Genomic DNA, 18,637 nt, shown 5'->3' with positions numbered 1-18,637 from the left:
AATTTTTTAACCCCGCGCAGTTGTTCATCAAGTGCTCGGTAATCAGTATCGGTTTCTTCATAATAGTCCACAAAACCCTTTAACCAATCATGTGGGCCCTCGCCGACAAATGGTGGTGGTTGACCATGGTCGCCACACATGATTACCGCTGTATTCGCGAGCAGCAACCAATCAAGAAACATTTGTAAAACATCTAACGAAACAGTACATATCTCATCCCAAATGATAACCCCAGGAATAAATTTTTCACCCATTCGATCAGGAGTCCACTCACCACCGCTGTATCGAAAAAAGCTGTGATAAGTAACGGCGTCAACATTTCGTTGTTTTATTTCTCGCGCTAGTCTATGGGTCGGTGTAAGCACGATTATACTTGCCCGCGTTCGAAATAATTCAATTGCCCGAGTCGTCTTTCCTGACCCGCCACAGCCGCTTAAATAAACTGTTTTATATCTACAAATTGGATCAGAACACGGTGGTGCATTAGACCATTCTGATAAATTATCACCGCGTAGGTAATTGTTTTCAACGGCGACATCTGCTGACGGGGAATAATCGCGTCGTATTTCATTTTTAATTCTCCATGTACCCCAACTCTCGTCCGGACTAGTAAACTCGGCTAAGTTTCCCTTATACGCTACGTCTATATAAAACGAATCAACGGCTACTCTAACGGCGGTGTTAGGAAATCTATTTATCATCGAGAATAAATTGATAGCGGCGTAACCCAGCATAGACGCCCTCAAATGCGGGTATGCCGGGCTGTCTCCATCGCTGTAGGAAACAACTGTGCCCAACCTTGTTCCATTGGACAAGAAAGCTGTTTTGCAGTTCACGTATCTATTTTTGGCCACTGCGTCCTTGATTACGAAATCATATTCTGCGTCATCTATAATCAGCCGTGAGCAATATCGTTTGTAGTCGTGGTTTTTTCCACCTTGTGTGAACTTACCAATTATTCTTCTACCGAGATCTTTTGCCTCGCGGTTTCGTTGGTTGAATATCCTCCTGGACCATTCGATGATATATTCCTCGTCGGCATCGATGTGTTTTTTGGACTCGTCAATTATGCTATCTAGACGCTCCGGTTCTGGTAACCAGACTTCAGTCTGCGCCCGGTATGATATAATCGCGTCACTGACAATCAACGATACAAGCATGCTACAATCAATCATATACCGTAGCAGCGCTATTGGCAGCCACTTCTTTTCAGCTATGTGTCTACCGATCCAAATATAACAACAGCGATGGAGTCCTGCCGCGAATTCAAATGATACTATGCGAGCGAATCCGGTTAAATCAAAATCAGGCAGTGGTCCATTAATAGCAACACGAGTCATTTCATGTCTGGGGTGTCCAAATCGTTTGAAATACTCAGCGGCGGATCCATACCCGAGAAAACTCGCTGGATAACAGGCAACCATATCAACCGAGATCATAGCGTCGCGGTTGTATTCAGTGTTCCATAGTCCACCGTGATAGTATTCCAAACAACTGGATTGTACATCCGGCAGAAATTCCTTGCGCGTTGGTCTCCACGCATTTTTCCTTGCTGCAACATGAGCTACAACCGATGGAATCGTAAAACAATTTGTTAGCAGTTGTTCATCATGCTCTTCAAATTCCATGGCGGTTTTCTTCATCCTGTTGTGAAATGCTTCAGTGCGATATAATTCACCGTTTGGTCTTACAAACTGATCAAAGGTATCCGCATCGTTTTCAGCGCTGCGAAGTAACCACACTGATACAGGGTCGTTTTTACACAAGTAGGCAATAGCATCAAATAGTTTCCTCTCCGCGAGAAAACCATCCCGGGAGAATTCTTCTCCCAGGAATTGTTCTCCCAGGAATTCTTCGGGTATATACTTTACCGTTCTATCCCGTGGAAACACTGTGATCGCGGGCGTCCACGCGTGTTCGTTATGATCAATAATTTTGATTGGGGCCCCATTTGATTTGTACTTTGATTCGTATAATACTTCACCGGTTATCGTTGTAACGGTTATTGGAAATCTCAACGACGTTTCTAATCTCGCTATGTCGCTGATGGTTGCTCCACGCTCTTTTACGGTTAGTTCCCACTGGTTGATTTTGCTACGTCGTAAATCAGTCAATTTGTTTCCTTGACACGCATTTGTAAAATGCTCTATTATTCGTTCTGCTACACAATTTATCCCAGTTGACTGTTTCATCGGTTTCAGTTTTCCGATATCAGGTTTCTTATTTAACGGGTATATTCCATAAACAACTGCTGTTTCAGGATACGCTCGTTCATAGTATGGTCTGTCAATTCCGGTTAACAGCCCCGGCTTGGAGTCGCGGCTAACAATGACTGTTTTCATGTCGCTGAGAACTGGTTCAAATTTATCACGTATGATCCAATTACCTGATTCCACCCGGACAATGAATTTTACTCTGAAGAAATACCTTTTACCGTCAAGTTGTGATATTATCGTTGCTGCGCGGTTGTCGTTCATGGTAGCATCAACAACACCATCAATTCGAAATGTTGACCAACTATGAGATGCACCATCACGCTTGAATTCATTGATACAGTCGCGTATTTTACTCAACAGGGTTTTATCGTTTATTAACGCTTTTGGTGTGTCCTTGAGGACTCTATCAAGATTGAACTTAATATTTTTCCAGGGCTTAATTGCTGCTAATCTCTCGAACTCATCCATATAATTAAAACAAGTATTTAAATGAAAGAATATAGTATAATGAATCACTGCAAATGGTTGATGATTGGGTCGACAACCCCGTGCAATAAATCATGTAGAGGTGAATTCTGCGGGTATCATTTACAAAGCGTTCGTAATGGTTCTCTTGGCCCCCTCCCGTGCTTGGTTTGTCACGTCGGTGTAAGAGGAAAATCGCAGTTGTGTATCAATTGTGGCGGAAAGCGATACAGGGAACTAAAACGCTATTATGACAAGCGAATTAAAAACGCCGTCATTGACCCCACCGCCGACTTCGTCATCAAAACCCCCCAAGACTACGTTGAAAGATTCATAATTAAACCAAATAATAAATTAGACAAGTAGTATTATTATACAAATGGACCAAGAATTTCAGCCGCATCCTGTGCTCGTCAATTACGAGGCATCTCGCGACGGCATTGTTAGAAACCGCAAACTGAAGAAGCCGGTTGGTACCGTAAGTAATCAGGGGTATCTGATGTTTGGTGCCGGAAAGAAGAAGTACCATGTTCATAGGGCGGTATTTGAGGTATTCAACGGATTAATCGAAAATGGACTTGTGATTGATCATATTAATAATAATAAGACTGATAATTCTCTTATAAACTTGCAAGCCATCTCTCAGAGTCAAAATACCAAAAAAGGCCAAACCGGTAAATACCCAAAGAAAGCAAAACCCGTAAAGTCATTTGATACAACAACTCACGAGGAAAAAATATTTCAGTCGATGAATGAAGCCAGTAGATACTTTGACATTTGTATCGCCTCAATACGAAAAGTAGCAGAACGAGTATATCAAACAGCAATCTCAAAAAAGACCGGGCATATAATTCGATTTTCATATGTAGATACGAAGTCACCGGCGCCCATGGCGCTGACAATAAATTGTCCATTCCGGAAGAAAACGAATTATTAAACACCTTCGGAATTGATACGCGGGTTTTTCATTTTTTTTTTATTAATATTTTTGATATTAGAAATAAGATGTTCTATAAGAATAATGAATATCGAAGACATCAATAATATATTAGCCGAGATTTCAAAATTAAAAAATCAAGGAATTGAATTATCTGATGGTCTCGACAGTGAAAAAATATTATCCGATTATGAGATTATTAACGAACAGTCGAAACGGGGGCGTTTTACCCTGGCCCGCGAGTACTTTTTTGTAAAACGATTACAACATACGATTAATGAAAACTTGTACCACAATGACGCAAATGCATTCATTGGACTATTTACTGCCGTTGAAATAATACGAAAAAAACTCGGACGTGTTTATGAACGACGCCGGGAGATTTCTAGTAAGATCAAAAACATTAGAAGGATTATAGACGGAGCCTCCGGCGAGAAATTAGAAATTGCTTCGCAATTGCAATAATGGTAGGCGAATCACTCACTACTCGGCTAGCCAGAGAGCGGCTAGCGGCGCTTAAAAAGTTCATACCGTTACGAGACAGGGTCCAAGAACAACTTCAAACGCGACAACAAATGCAAACCGATTTTACTGTTGGAAGCGAACAACTCTTTGCCCCGGTAACTAAAGCGACTAAGGATGTTACAGCTGCAACAGAACGAGCAATATATGGGGATATTCCTAAGGAAGGCGAACGGAAAGAGGCACCTCTTCTTCCTGTACTTGAAAAGATAGCAGCAGAGACAGAACAAACACAGCAACGGATAAAACAACTTTCCAGTGATATAAAAACCCAACGAGAGTATGAACGATTAGCTGATATTGATGATTCTGAACAGGGTGATGTTGGTGAACTTCAAAAAATTTCCACTCAAAAAGGAGTCCCCTTTATAGATAAACTCACTGAAGGGGCTATAGCACAAATAAAACAACCTCGATTACTGAAAATCGACAATTATAGGGTTTTTGGTAATTTTGCCGCTCAAAGCTATCATTCAAGAAAAGACTTTTTAAAAGACGAGTATAAAAACAGTAATATAAAACGAGATGACTGGGTTAATTGGTTGTATAAAACGAATAAAGGGGTTGATCGCTTGGATACAAAAGAATTGGGATATAAAGAATTTAGAAGGGGAATTGATGATTATGATATACAACAACAACAAGAAAAAGGAGAAGTCCGAGAAAAACGTCAAAAAAAAGCTGGTTCTAAAAAAACAAGCGGAGAGGGGTATCCAAGTGGTAGTGGTCTAGTTGAAAACGCTAGTGTTACCTGTCCTGGTAGTGTTCTCAGTGATATATCACGGCTAGAGGTACTAATCGGAGGAAAACGAGCCGGAAATAACTCTACGGAAATAATCAATGAGGCCGCTGATATTTGCAAGCGGTTATTTGCAGGTGGTATCATAGACATTAATTCATATCGAACGCTCATAGACGAACTCGTGGATGATTAATTGGAAAACTGGTGTTTTTAATAAGGATGATCATACACTACAACCATGATAAACCAGTACTCGTCTACGTGGTAAACTCGCGATTGCCTGTTTACCGCGCGTACTATGGAGATGGTCTCGGTAGCACCATTGCGGGGTTATTTACAAGAATGGCTCCAAAAGTAGCGCCATTAGCCAAACAATTAGGAATGAAGGCTATTGATGTTATTCGTGATAAGGGTATTAGTGCCATTGGAGATGTTGCCGGAAAGGCGCTTTCTGCAGCAAAGGACAAACTAATGTCGTTGGTGAAATCCAGGAGAAAAAAACAGAAACCACCGGTGATGCCATCAACGACGGTGATGCCTGCAAATGTCAGTAAAGTAATAAATAACGCCGTGGAAGAAAAACTAGAGTCGTTGGCGGCTCAGTCATCCACCAACGCGCCCATGAACACAATAGCGGGGGAGTGGTCTTAAACAGAATTCAAAGAAAATCGCAATTGAAAACATCAACATGATAAATAATAGAATGTTTGCGCGAACCGCTGATCCCGCGTTTGATATGGATGCCCCAGTGCGCAGGGATGATTCTGTCCGTGATTATCAATATTATTCTTATTATGCAGCGCAACCCGACCTACGATCGCGAATTGAACTTCAAGTCCAAGATACCAGTAGATACTTTCTGCCATGTGAAGCGTTTATCGAAATTGAGGGAGAACTCGTGACAAATGCCGCCGATAATGCACCATACGCAGATAACGATCGTGTTCGAGTTGGCTTCGTTAACAACGGTATCATGGCGTTATTTGAGAGCGCCAGATATCTTATTGACGGGCGAGAAATTGAATCAATAGAACGCGAGGTTGATGTTGCAACGACGATAATTGGGTTAGCGAGATACTCGGACGATTATACGAGATCGACGGGCCCATCTATGATGTTCGCAAAGGACACCACCGATAACGCTGATCATCTTCAATACGTTAACGTGCTGGTGGAAAGAAATACCGCAACTGACCCACAGGCTGAAGCAAATAACCCAGACCGCAGAGCAAGACCAGACGCTAATTTCACTGTTATAAAAAGTCTTAACGATAATTACAATATGGGATTCGCAGCACGAGTAACAATGTTGCAAAGACCACACCGACAGTTTTCATGCGCGATTCCACTCCATCACATATTTGGATTCTGCAGAAATGTCAGGAGGGTTATCTATGGGGCTAAGCATACAATCGCGCTGACGCGAAGGGGCGATGATAACAATGCAATATGGCATGCTGCTGGCGTCGCTGCCGGTAAAGTCATTTTAACTAAAATGGCATTGTGGATGCCGGTGCTGACTCCATCAGTTACCACGGAAGCACGATTGTTAGCATTTATGGAACAGGGAGGAAAATCGTTGTTGAGTTGGCTAGCGGTAACAACTGATGCTAAAGAGGATAACGTCGCCGATACGTTTACATGGCACCTGGCATCAAAACAGGGTGTTTCAGCCCCGCGTCATATTTTTATAGCGCTACAGAATAGGGAACGATTGGGCAGTCAAGAACGCAGCCATATGATATTTGATAAATTAGGAGTCAGGGATGTTTCGCTGAGAATAAACGGACAACAGGAACCATCCGAGGATATACAGCTTAATTACGGCGACAACCATGTCGCACGTGTGTACCATCGATTGCTGTCATATATGGGTCGTGATCAAAACGTCGACACCGGTTTGCAAATATCACAACTTGATTTTAAAAACCTGTATCCGATTTATTATTTTTCGTTGGAACATCTTGATTTAACGAGACAATCCGTCGTTGATATACACTTCAGAGCTCGTATAGACCCGGCTGGTGTTAATTATAGAGCGGTTGCTGTCATTCTCAGCGATAAATCAATGCTGCTAGAAGGCGTTGGTGGACGAATGAGAATCATTGATGCACCAGTGGAAAACATGTAATTGAAAGCACAAACACGTTTACAATAAAATGTCGTATAGTGTCGTCAGTGTAGAGTTGACTGATGGTCAAGTCAAGAAATTACGATCAAAGTCGGCTAAACAGTGCGGGGCCACAATAACGCTGAAGCCGTCACAGATGGCAGGTGGTAATCATAAGATATCGTTGACGGCGCGTCAAATAAAACATTTCAATAATGCGATGGAGAATAAAAAGGGTGTTCAGGTAGATTTCTCGGCCGCAGCGATCAAAGACATGGAAAAGACCGGTGGGATATTTCCGCTGTTAGCTGCGATTCCAGCGTTGATTGCCGCTGCCGCACCAGCAGTGGCTAAGGCGGCGGCGTTAGGGGCCGTTGGAACCGCAGCGGGAATGGCATTGAAGAAGGCAACCGGGAAAGGCTACAAAAAAAAACGACCCGTAGCCGGAAAGGGTCTAAGACTACCGGGAACCCCGTATTCATGGTACTCGGGGAAGGGTCTAAGACTACCGGGAACCGTTTATTGACTCGGGAGTCATTGACTCCTATGTCTAATTTTGATTTAATAGACGCCGCAAACGCGTTAGCGATAAAAAACTTCAGAGGTGTTTTTATGAGGGATCAATTACCGGCGGCACCAAGGAATATTGAAACCGGCATAATTAACCTCGATGGGTCCTCCGGAGCGGGAACTCATTGGGTTGCATACGCGATTGATCCGCGTGCAATCGTCTATTTTGATTCATACGGGTTAGCCCCGCCGAACGAGTTTATGCGGTATATCCGGGCGTGTTCAGCCCGGGCGTTTTATTCCACGTTGCCAACACAGCGATTAAGTGACCCACCGATATGCGGCCGTGAGGCATTGAACGTACTCGCGGCGATTTCATCATCGCGAAAACCACCTCATGTAGTTGTAAACGAATACACTAGTGGGGTCGTAGAGGCCCGGCGGGTTAATTAGAAACGCCGTTTTTTTTTACAATAACGATGATTGATATTTGGGGACGACCGGTTTCGGCGCTGAAGGAATCCACGGAAACACTCGCCACCGATGACATAAAAAAACTAATCGAGGATGAAATCGCCGATACGTTGAATTTAACCAGTGTTGACCCAGGTGAAATAGTTGTATTTCAAGACCGCCAGGGTAAATTGAAATCCAGTAATGTGTCCCTGGATGATGTTTTAACACGACAGCGTGATGCCGCCGAGGACACTATCGCGTTGTATACCGGCGACGGACGACTCAAACCGGGTGAACATATATCGGCGGTAACATTAGTCAAAGACGGTTTTATAAGGTTGGATAGATCGGTGACCGAACTCGACGCGCAGGTGAAAAAATCTGTCACCGAGGTGAAAAAATCTATCACCGATATACAGCTCACTACCGCTAGTTTTTTCGGGACCCCGACGGTAACCGAACCGAATCTTGCAACAATAAAAAATACTATTTCGGAGTTTACAACGCTGTCGGGCCAATTTTACACGTTACGAAAAAATGTTAACAGGATCGATGACAACTTTGATAAATTCTTTGGTAAAAAAAATACCAAGCTGGATGAAATCACAACAACTATAAATGATATCACTGCGTATGGACGGGAAATAAAAACAATCAAAACTGATGTTGCAGCGAACAAAGGGAGTGTAGACGTGCATGAACGGGAAATAGAAATAATCGGCGCTAATGTTGCAACGATCATAAATAATGTAGACTCGCATGGACGGAAAATAGAAACAATCAAAACTGATATTGTAGCGAACAAAAGGAATATAGACGCGCATACACAGGAAATAGGAACAATCAAAACTGATGTTGCAACGAGCAAAAGAAATATAGACGTGTATGGACAGGAAATAAAAACAATCAAAACTGATGTTGCATCGAACAAAAGGAATATAGACGCGCATACAGGGGAAATAGAAACAATCGAACTTGATGTTGCAGCGAACAAAAGAAATATAGACGCGCATACAGGGGAAATAGAAACGATCAAAACTGATATTGTAGCGAATAAAAAAAGTATAGACGTGCATGAACAGAGAATAGGAACGATCAAAACTGATATTGTGGCGAACAAGAATAATATAGACGCGCATGAATGGAGAATAGAAACAGTCAAAACTGATGTTGCAGCGAACAAAAAAGATGTGGACGCGCATACACGGGAAATAGATACACTCATTACTAAGGTTGCAGCGAACAAAAAAGATGTGGATGCGCATACACGGGAAATAGATACACTCATTACTAAGGTTGCAGCGAACAAAAAAGATGTGGACGCGCATACACGGGAAATAGATACACTCATTACTAAGGTTGCAGCGAACAAAAAAAATGTGGACGCGCATATACAGGAAATAGATATACTCATTACTAGGGTTGCAGCGAACAAGAATAATATAGACGCGAATTTGCGAAGAATAGAAATAATCGGAACTGATGTTGAAGCGATTAAAGACGGACTACCGAGAGTAGCAGAGCAATTCGAAAAAATAAAAATCCCTCATGAGAACATCATCAACACAGTATACACAATTCGGCATGGATCATTCGATTGGACTCCTACACAGAATACAGTAAATACTACCGCAACTGTTAAGGGCATTTATCGATTGACACTGGTTTCAATGATGCAGTTTAATATATTATCGTCGAGTTCATCTGGGTTTAACAATACAATATCAACAATTATAGACAAGAACGCAACTGAACAGTTTACAATTTATGCCGTTGATGGAAATTTAGCCCAGGCAAACATCACATGGTATGTGGAATTTGTAGCGAATCTAAGTAATTAAAAACACTAGCTCTTTTAGAATAAAATGACCACCAGGGTAATTGAATCAGAGGTATCACCGACGTCACATCAATATCGATTCGATACCGCAAAAGAATTCTCCGCGAACTTAAAAACGCTTTCCGAACAATACCGTGCAAAAATAAAAAAATACCGTCGTAAAATAACCGCCATCGACGCGGTCGTGTACTCGGTGTCGGGTATAGTAGCTGGCGCCGGTGTTATTTTATCCACGGTAACCACGATAGCCCCGATCGCTGTTCCAATCGCTGTCTCCGCGATGACAACAGTTGCTGGAGTCGCCAACGCAATCACTAGAAAGATGTCATCGTGTTTTCAGAAAAAACTCAACGAGTATACAGTAAAACATCAAATAGTATCCGACGCATACTCGAAATTATCCGGGTTGATCTCATTATCGATTGATAATTTGTTCGTATCCGATGTTGAATTCTCCACGATGGTCCAGTTGTATAGCTCCGCGATGTCAAAAATCGAGGATTTTTAACTGGAAGCCGGAACCACCTGGTTGCTGAAATTAGACACTAAAGACAACGAATAATAATAATGTCGCTGAACCCCGAAGGGTTTCAGTTGCTTCAACGGATCGCGGAGAACACCACTCCGGTACAAACAAATATGATATCGATAACGTCAACGAAACCCGAATTCAGTGTGAACTTCCCGTCGCCGGTTCCAGTGAAGGAAATAGCGCTGGCAAAATTGCGAATATATCACAGTTGGCCTAATATTCGAGCGGACGCATTTAACGGACAACAACCTAATAACTCGCTGGTTTTTGCACGGACAAATAAACCCGATGGGACCCCAGACTGGGAGGAGGTTACAATACCAACTGGGTCATACCAAATAGAACAAATCAATAAGGAATTTCAACGCAGGATAAAATCGATCACAGGAAAAGAATCAAAAATCGCTATTACGGTTCATGAACCGACGTTATCGTCGACGATTGAAATAAGCACACCGGGGTATATGGTTGATATTTATAACAGTTCAATAAGAACCATACTAGGATGGCCGAAGAATCCACCCGCGGACGCCCCCCCATCAACTATCCTCAGATACGATAACGGAGATGGTGGTAGGCATATTGCTCCATACAACGTAAATATTGCATCGGTGATAGCAATCAATCTAGTATGTGATGTTATCGAAGGGAGTTACCAGGTGGATACCAAGCAATCAAATCAAGCTCAACAGGGGTATATCCTTTATTCGTTTTCACCAACAGCCCCTCCGGGATTTTTGATCATTGAGAGTCCGATTAATCCGGTCTATATGCGATGCCATGATCGGTTTTTAACGAGAATTAATTTTAGAATTACCGATCAGTCAAATAACCTAATTGACCTACAAGAGGAGGAGTTAGTGATCACTCTGTTTGTAAGATCATAGCAGCAGAGGGGGCGATGACATCGACGCGGGACGCCCGATGATTACCACGGGAAAACACCAACGAGATGTTGTGGCGAAATATAGCGTTTTCGAGTAAAAAACGCTAAGGCTCCATTTGCCAAACGGAGACTTTATTTTTTTTTTGTTCGAAAAGTGAGATTTCGAAGGAAGGCTCTATTTGTCGTTTTAAAGCCTCAATCAAATTTTGTCTAAAAAGTTGTCGGACTCGCCCCCTCTGCTGCTATTACTATTATCACAGAATATGTAGGACTAGCTGTTTTACACGACAGCTTGCACAAATGCATTAGGCATTATTTGCATCTTCATGAATTTTTAACACATGAATACCAGTGAAAAGTGGACATAGGCTATTAATCTTTATACCAAATTTCAATGTACTTATATGAAACTGATAACCTGTCGACTCATGATTTCAATACAAACACATAACTGCTTACATTTCTTAAGTATGTGGGATGCAAGCTTTAAGTGGGTCATAGTGATCAACTTTGATGCAAACAAGCTTGTTCGTTACAAAATAAATCTACGATAGAACTTTAGAGGCAATCTGTAAATACTTTTTCTGGCATTTTTGAACAAGTGCAATGGCTTACCATCACAAATCCCAATGTTTTTTCCCTGTATATTCAAACCAACCCGACCCAATCCAACCCTGATACACTCTAGACTACCAGGGGGTCACAATAATTTTTAAAAAACAAAACAAATATGTTACATACAAGATACTTCTTCTCACTATAGCTGCATATAAATATTGATAAGAAATTACTGTTATATTTAACCCCCACCTTTCAAGGACTCCAGGCATAGGAACAAAAAAAAATTACACCAATCCTGCAGATGGGCCAAACATGAGCAACATAGGAAAAATATTTTGTGAATTTCCAACAGTGGGGAGATATGGTAATGGACGGACAGGCAAACAGTGGAAGTATCCCTGATGTTCTTTCAAAAAGTGTGGTGATAATGATCCCTGAAAATCAGGTCATAAAAACCAATTTTGAAGCGCCATAACTTCATGTCAACATGCATCCAGCTTGGTATCAAAAGGCTTAGGACTAAATGTGGCTGTACAGAAAACAATTCAATTGCTGAGAGTGCAAGCCATCCACAAAGTTTGGTCAAGGAAGGAGGCTGGTCACCATTACTGAGTGGCATTTGAACAAACTTTCACAACAACTTGACAAAAGGCACACCTTTCAGCCTCCCTTGAACAGTTTAAATTTATCTCATTGTAACAAAGGACATGTAATCATCTCTGATATGGACAGTTATATTTCTAACAACAACCACAGCTATTTCAAATAAAGAAAAGAACAGAAAACACTGAATTTACATTGAAATGTTAACCATGTCGATAAGCAGTAATGGCAGTAAAGATTGTCAACACAAGCACATGTTCACAATGTTGATGATACAACACTCTGAGCAAGCCAGATTATGTTGAATGGCCATTTATTTTTTATGGGGGGAGGAGGGCTGGGTGTGGAATTTTCTTTTTCACCATGGGATTTTTTTTTTCATTAAAAGAATTTTTAAAAATTCTAGGTAAAATGAGGAATAGAGCAAAGATCTTTTCACCCACAAATCAGAGAAAGACAACTGTACAAATTGTACTGTTCTCTATTCATCAGCCATAACAAAATCTTTAAATGATCATTATATGGAGATTTATAGGGTCAGTACATGTATTCATGCTGGCCCAGTTGGACCTCGCTTAATTTGAATCCTGTTGATGCCAATAATGCTCAAAATGAAATATAGGCCCATAATAAATGAAAATAAAAATCTGCGGGAGTTCTCATGCATCAGTGTCTTCCAAATGTGCAATATTTTTTACATTTTCACATGATTTGAGCACTCACAAAAACTGGCAGCATCTCTGCACATCTAGGAACCAGGCTCAATATATACCAAATTTTCATGTCTCTATCTTGATAGGTGCAGGAGTTGTGCAACTAAAACTTGTTTGGGAAAGGAGACCCTATTATAATTGAAAAACAAAAACAAAATTATATATATATACATAATATGTACGCATGTATGTATGTATGTATGTATGCATGTATGTATGTATGTATCTGTAACCATTATTCACATCTACAGCCAGTCCAAACCATATCCCAGGGTTTCAAGCCTCTACCTTCAACAGTGTCTGAGGAATTGTCTGGCATTATAGAATGCATGCATATCCAGATTGGGAAGTGTCACATAATTCTTATCTTTTCTTCGAAAAGTATGGCCATGATAAAATTAATACAATCTTACCACGACATTCCACAAGAGTCCCTCTGTGAATATCTGAGCTTCTTTGTAGAACCCCAGTGGTTCCCCCATTATGGGCATTTGGTGCAGAACCCAAATCTGTCATCTCATTGTTGACAAGAGCCAGAGTTCCCATGTTGGCAGCTGAACCAGTCACCTGCACCATCTCTTCTCTTGAACTGTAACGCCATGTCACACTGTCCTTTTGAACATACTTCACTGTCTCACTGTAACCACCTTTACAGCTTTCCCCATTGGTGTTTTGCATGCTGATAAGTCCCATGTTCATAAAGTTCATTGGCTGGGACACTGCTCCTATACTACTCTGTGTGACAGTATTGCATGAAGCAGAATATGTTGAGGTACCAGTCCCTATGGCACTCTGCATGCTGGAATTGCTTACAGTCATGCATGTTGAAGCCGATTCTGAAGTTACTTTGATATGACTGTGTTGACCACTACAAACCATAGAACACTGGGTGTTATGGTTATGGTCATGGTTTATTTGTGTTTTGTCAGATTCTGAAACTGGGCTTTCACATGGACTTACAGCAGCAGGAATATTGTTCTCTGACCTGGAAGTCAAAGCTCTAGCTCGTTTCAAATACTTTTGCTTCCATTTGCGATTTGGTGTTGAATCTGAATGTCCTGATATGTATCCCTCAGACTTGCTACCACAGCCCATTCTTGGTTCCTGAAAAGAATCATAAAAATAATAACTGATGAAATAACACCCATACAAATTAAAGCACAAGATGGGAAATTGAAGCAGGCTGGAGGCTGCTCACCCAGCATCAACAACCCTGCATGCCAATACCATGAAAGCTCTTGGTAGAGGATTATTTTGGTAAAATTATCCCAGATTTTTTTTCTTAATAAAATTGTCTTTTAAAAAGTAGAATATGATCTTTGTCCCAATAAACTTAAGAATCTTTCAAATGGGATGCCAAATCACTTCTATAAACAAGAAACCATGGCCTGCATGTTGAGCCTGCCCTAGAGTTTTACTCATCGAGATGTATCCACACGCCAAGTAAAATGACTGTGACCAACTGTGCATGAGAAAATGGCCCCATGACTGAAGCATAAACAGAAGTGCCAAGGACAGTACATAATATGTCCATCCAAGTTAAGCAGTCATCTATATAGGTCAAGGATAACTTGGGAGATTATTGACCAAGGGTCTCAACGACTTTGACCAATGATCAAGGCATGTGGTCATGAAATAACTTTACTCTGAAGAAACCATTATTTTTTATTGGACTTACTACAACCTTGACCTCTGACATCTGTAATGATATTTGTTGTTGAAGAATAACTGCTGAAGGCATTCTATGCTATTTATTAAATACAAGACATCAATAAAGCTAGGACGGAGAGTAAAGATGGCCTTGAAAATATTTTTCCCATGGAACATAAACCCTTGTGAATGTATAACATAAACCAGTTGTTGGAGTGTATCAGTTCTAATGTAGTGTGGAATATCTGATTACTTTTACTGTCAAGTGATATTTCAAAGGTACTTAGATTAAGGCTTATACTACAATATCTAGCCCACAAAATCTGTAGGACACACGGTACTAATTCCACTCCAATGGTAAACATATGGAAACACTATCATATTCAAAATTCAATAACTTAAAATTTATGGGTGCTGATAATGACACTTATAATTTTTCGTGCACATCTAACCTTGGTGCAAGCTTATGTGTGGAGAACACCATATGACCCGCGGCAATTTGTTTACATACATGTGCATGAAACACGTGTTATTGATTCTGCACCAAATGAATCAGGTGCTACTTTCAGTATTGAGTACTCCTGAGTCAAGCCTGTAAAAATGCTAAAATTGCATCAGTAGAAATATGTCAATATTTTTTTTACATTACATGTAGGATAAGCTCTCAAAAGATATTTTTCCTAAAATTTTAATTTTCATTATTAACCAATTATGGACCACCAAACCTGTAAATACTCTATTATTTCTTCACCCATTTCTAGACTGGTTCACAGTTCTTCCATATAATTAGTACCGTGTGTCCTATAACCAGATTTAATTTTTTTTGAAAAAGTTGTATTTTACTCCTTGATATTAGAGCATAATTGTAAGAAAGAATTGGCCATGCTTGTGCATGGATAATAGTGCAATAGCATTTTATGTGATACCAATATCTATAGTTAAATTGCATCCGCATTACATGTTGCTGTGTTGTATTGTACTTATTAATGGCTTATTCTTGTTATTAAAATAATTGTTTTCTGCCTTTGTATCTTCATGTTATCTTTCTATGGCATGCATGCTACACAAAAGAAACACAAACATGCTGACATCAGCAAGTATGACATCACAGGGTATCAAATTACATGACGCATTGTATTTTCATCTCTCACTGGCTATAAGACAAGTTTCAAATGTTTTAAATTTCAAAACTGCATTTCTTTTCTTGCTGACTCTCACAGAAATAAGATACAGTGCATCCCTATTCACATCAATCAAACAAAACAAATAAGTGTGCCACATGACAGGTCAAAATGATAAAAGGCCATTGCCCTTTTGTGACTAAAACAAATACACACACCCATGAAGCATCAAGAGATGTTGACATTCCAAACTTATTTAAACTATCGTCACATGTGATTCATGACCCCCAAATGTTAATAAAAAGGTATAAATGCCAAGGAAGAGTTCCATAAGCTTTATTATACTGAATAATTAAATAACATAGTGCTACTTTTTAGTATAAAACTATGGGGAAGGGTGAATAAGCAAAGAATAGACAGAGTAATTTCTTCAAGCCTGGTAATGTTCCCCCACAACAAGGGGGGGGGGGGAATGTGTATCAACCCAAATAACACATCAACATGAGGTATGTTACATAAGGACAACAAGAGACAAATTTGAAAAAGCTATCCAAAGTTCCTATAATGCTGACACTGATGTTGGAGACAGAAAGTGTATGCACAAACTGTTATGACTCAAGCTATTAAGTATGCTGGAGGTGGAGAAATGTGTGAAAAACTTTGTTATGCCAAGACAAGTTCATGTCTCTATGCAATATGCAGACACAGATAACAATTGTCACTGAATACACTACTTGTTAAATTTAAGTAATAGAATTGAATTGCATAATGAAGTTGTCTAATACATAAATACATGTATATACCTACATTTACCCAAAGCTCATAAAATGTTAAGAAAAAGTCTCAAAACCATTACTGTGGCTACTTTCCACTATAAGCAGTGTTAAATTACTTACTTTTTAATATAAAGCTGAAAAAATGCATACATTATTGAACAAAAGAGAAACAAAGCAAACATTGCAATCACTCAATTACAGTCAAAGGGGAGGTAATACACCTTGATTTGGCAAACCAAACAGCAAGCTCTAATTTACAGCTAAATGATTCCTTACTATTACTTGATGGTAAGAACTGAGCAATGTAGGTTTTATAAATAGCTTTTGTTTCAAATATGAAACCATATTTCTGACATGAAGCTTGTTTTCATTTATTCACAACAACATATATGGTGAACAAAACACATATCACTTAGTGCATGCAGTAATCAAATGCTGAGATTTGGAATAATGTTTTCTGAGACCACAAGTTGCAACACCCTGAGTATAAAGGTTTTCTATCATGGGACTTGGTACATGAAGAAAAAAGAGATCTGGTTTGGTGGGAGAGAGCAGTATGTTCACCATGCAGTTATACATCAAGAATGTTTCAACTGTATGAAGAGATGTTGGGGAAGAAAAACTGCCTGTGTAAAGAATGCAATACAGATAGGACTTTTGCAGACTTATATTGGGAATGAAGGGTTGAAAACTATTATTTTAAGTGAAAATATCCCTCCCTGCTCCCTCAACAAAAGGAATGCAGAAAAGTTCCAATACTGTTTGCCCAAAAATGTACTGTACCAATATGAGAAACATGCTGAACATAGAATAGGTGTCAAGGAGTTTAATTCTAGGATAAGAAATAAGACCGGTATAATTGATATTCAATGTGACTTGACATATAATAATTCAATTTACAGGTTGAGGCAATGCAGCATGTGCAGTTTTGTGCACAGTCCTTATTTTTACAATGTTCTCTGCTTTGATCTGCTGAGTGTGTCTCTAAAGTTAAATGATCAGTACTGATACATAAGTGATTGTGACATAAGTGGCTTACATATAAAATCTACCCCACCCCACCCCATTTTGGTGAATTATTGCATGTGTTAAATGGTATTTAACCCTACAGGCCAATCTATGGGTACCATCATATGAAATTCTGCCATTAGGCCATACTATGCTCTTTTCCCTATGGCCTGAGCTATCTACTTCCACTCTCCAGTGTATAAAACCATCCCCATCTGTCTTTTGTATAGAATTTTTCTCCAAAATCACATGCAAACCATGATAAAAAGACTCCATTATGATTGTCATATGTAAAAACCACCAAATTGATACCCTGGATGCACATGGTAACCATGGAAACAACAAGCTCCTATTATGGTATAGGTCGCATATAGGACTCATGGTACTAATTCCACTCCAATGGTAAACATATGGAAACACTATCATATTCAAAATTCAATAACTTAAAATTTATGGGTGCTGATAATGACACTTATAATTTTTCGTGCACATCTAACCTTGGTGCAAGCTTATGTGTGGAGAACACCATATGACCCGCGGCAATTTGTTTACATACATGTGCATGAAACACGTGTTATTGATTCTGCACCAAATGAATCAGGTGCTACTTTCAGTATTGAGTACTCCTGAGTCAAGCCTGTAAAATTGCTAAAATTGCATCAGTAGAAATTTGTCAATATTTTTTTTACATTACATGTAGGATAAGCTCTCAAAAGATATTTTTCCTAAAATTTTAATTTTCATTATTAACCAATTATGGACCACCAAACCTGTAAATACTCTATTATTTCTTCACCCATTTCTAGACTGGTTCACAGTTCTTCTGTATAATTAGTACCGTGTGTCCTGTAGGTTCCTTTCTTACTCTAAGTGCATCCTATCCACAATGTTTGGTCAAGGAACATACTCCAGACCAAAAGTTATTCTGCAAAACCAATTTGTCTCTGGGTCACATTAGCTTTGACCTTTTGACCAAAAAATCAACATGC

General features: G+C 39.9%; 1 protein-coding gene across 1 annotated transcript in view; it reads right to left on the bottom strand.

The window, feature by feature from the left end:
- LOC149769899 (uncharacterized) overlaps nt 1–18,637 on the bottom strand; it is a 32,379-nt gene that overhangs the window by 4,304 nt on the left and 9,438 nt on the right. Inside the window, exon 4 of the mRNA XM_089949680.1 lies at nt 13,507–14,197. Coding sequence (XP_089805806.1) covers nt 13,507–14,197 — 691 coding nt within the window. The remainder of the gene's footprint in view (nt 1–13,506; nt 14,198–18,637) is intronic.

This window comes from Sinohyriopsis cumingii, unplaced genomic scaffold (assembly GCF_028554795.1).
Source record: "Sinohyriopsis cumingii isolate HCF-2022 unplaced genomic scaffold, ASM2855479v2 utg003061l, whole genome shotgun sequence".
Taxonomy (NCBI): Eukaryota; Metazoa; Mollusca; class Bivalvia; order Unionida; family Unionidae; genus Sinohyriopsis; species Sinohyriopsis cumingii.
Note: the sequence above shows the minus strand (reverse complement) of the source record. Positions and strands in the feature narration are given on the sequence as shown.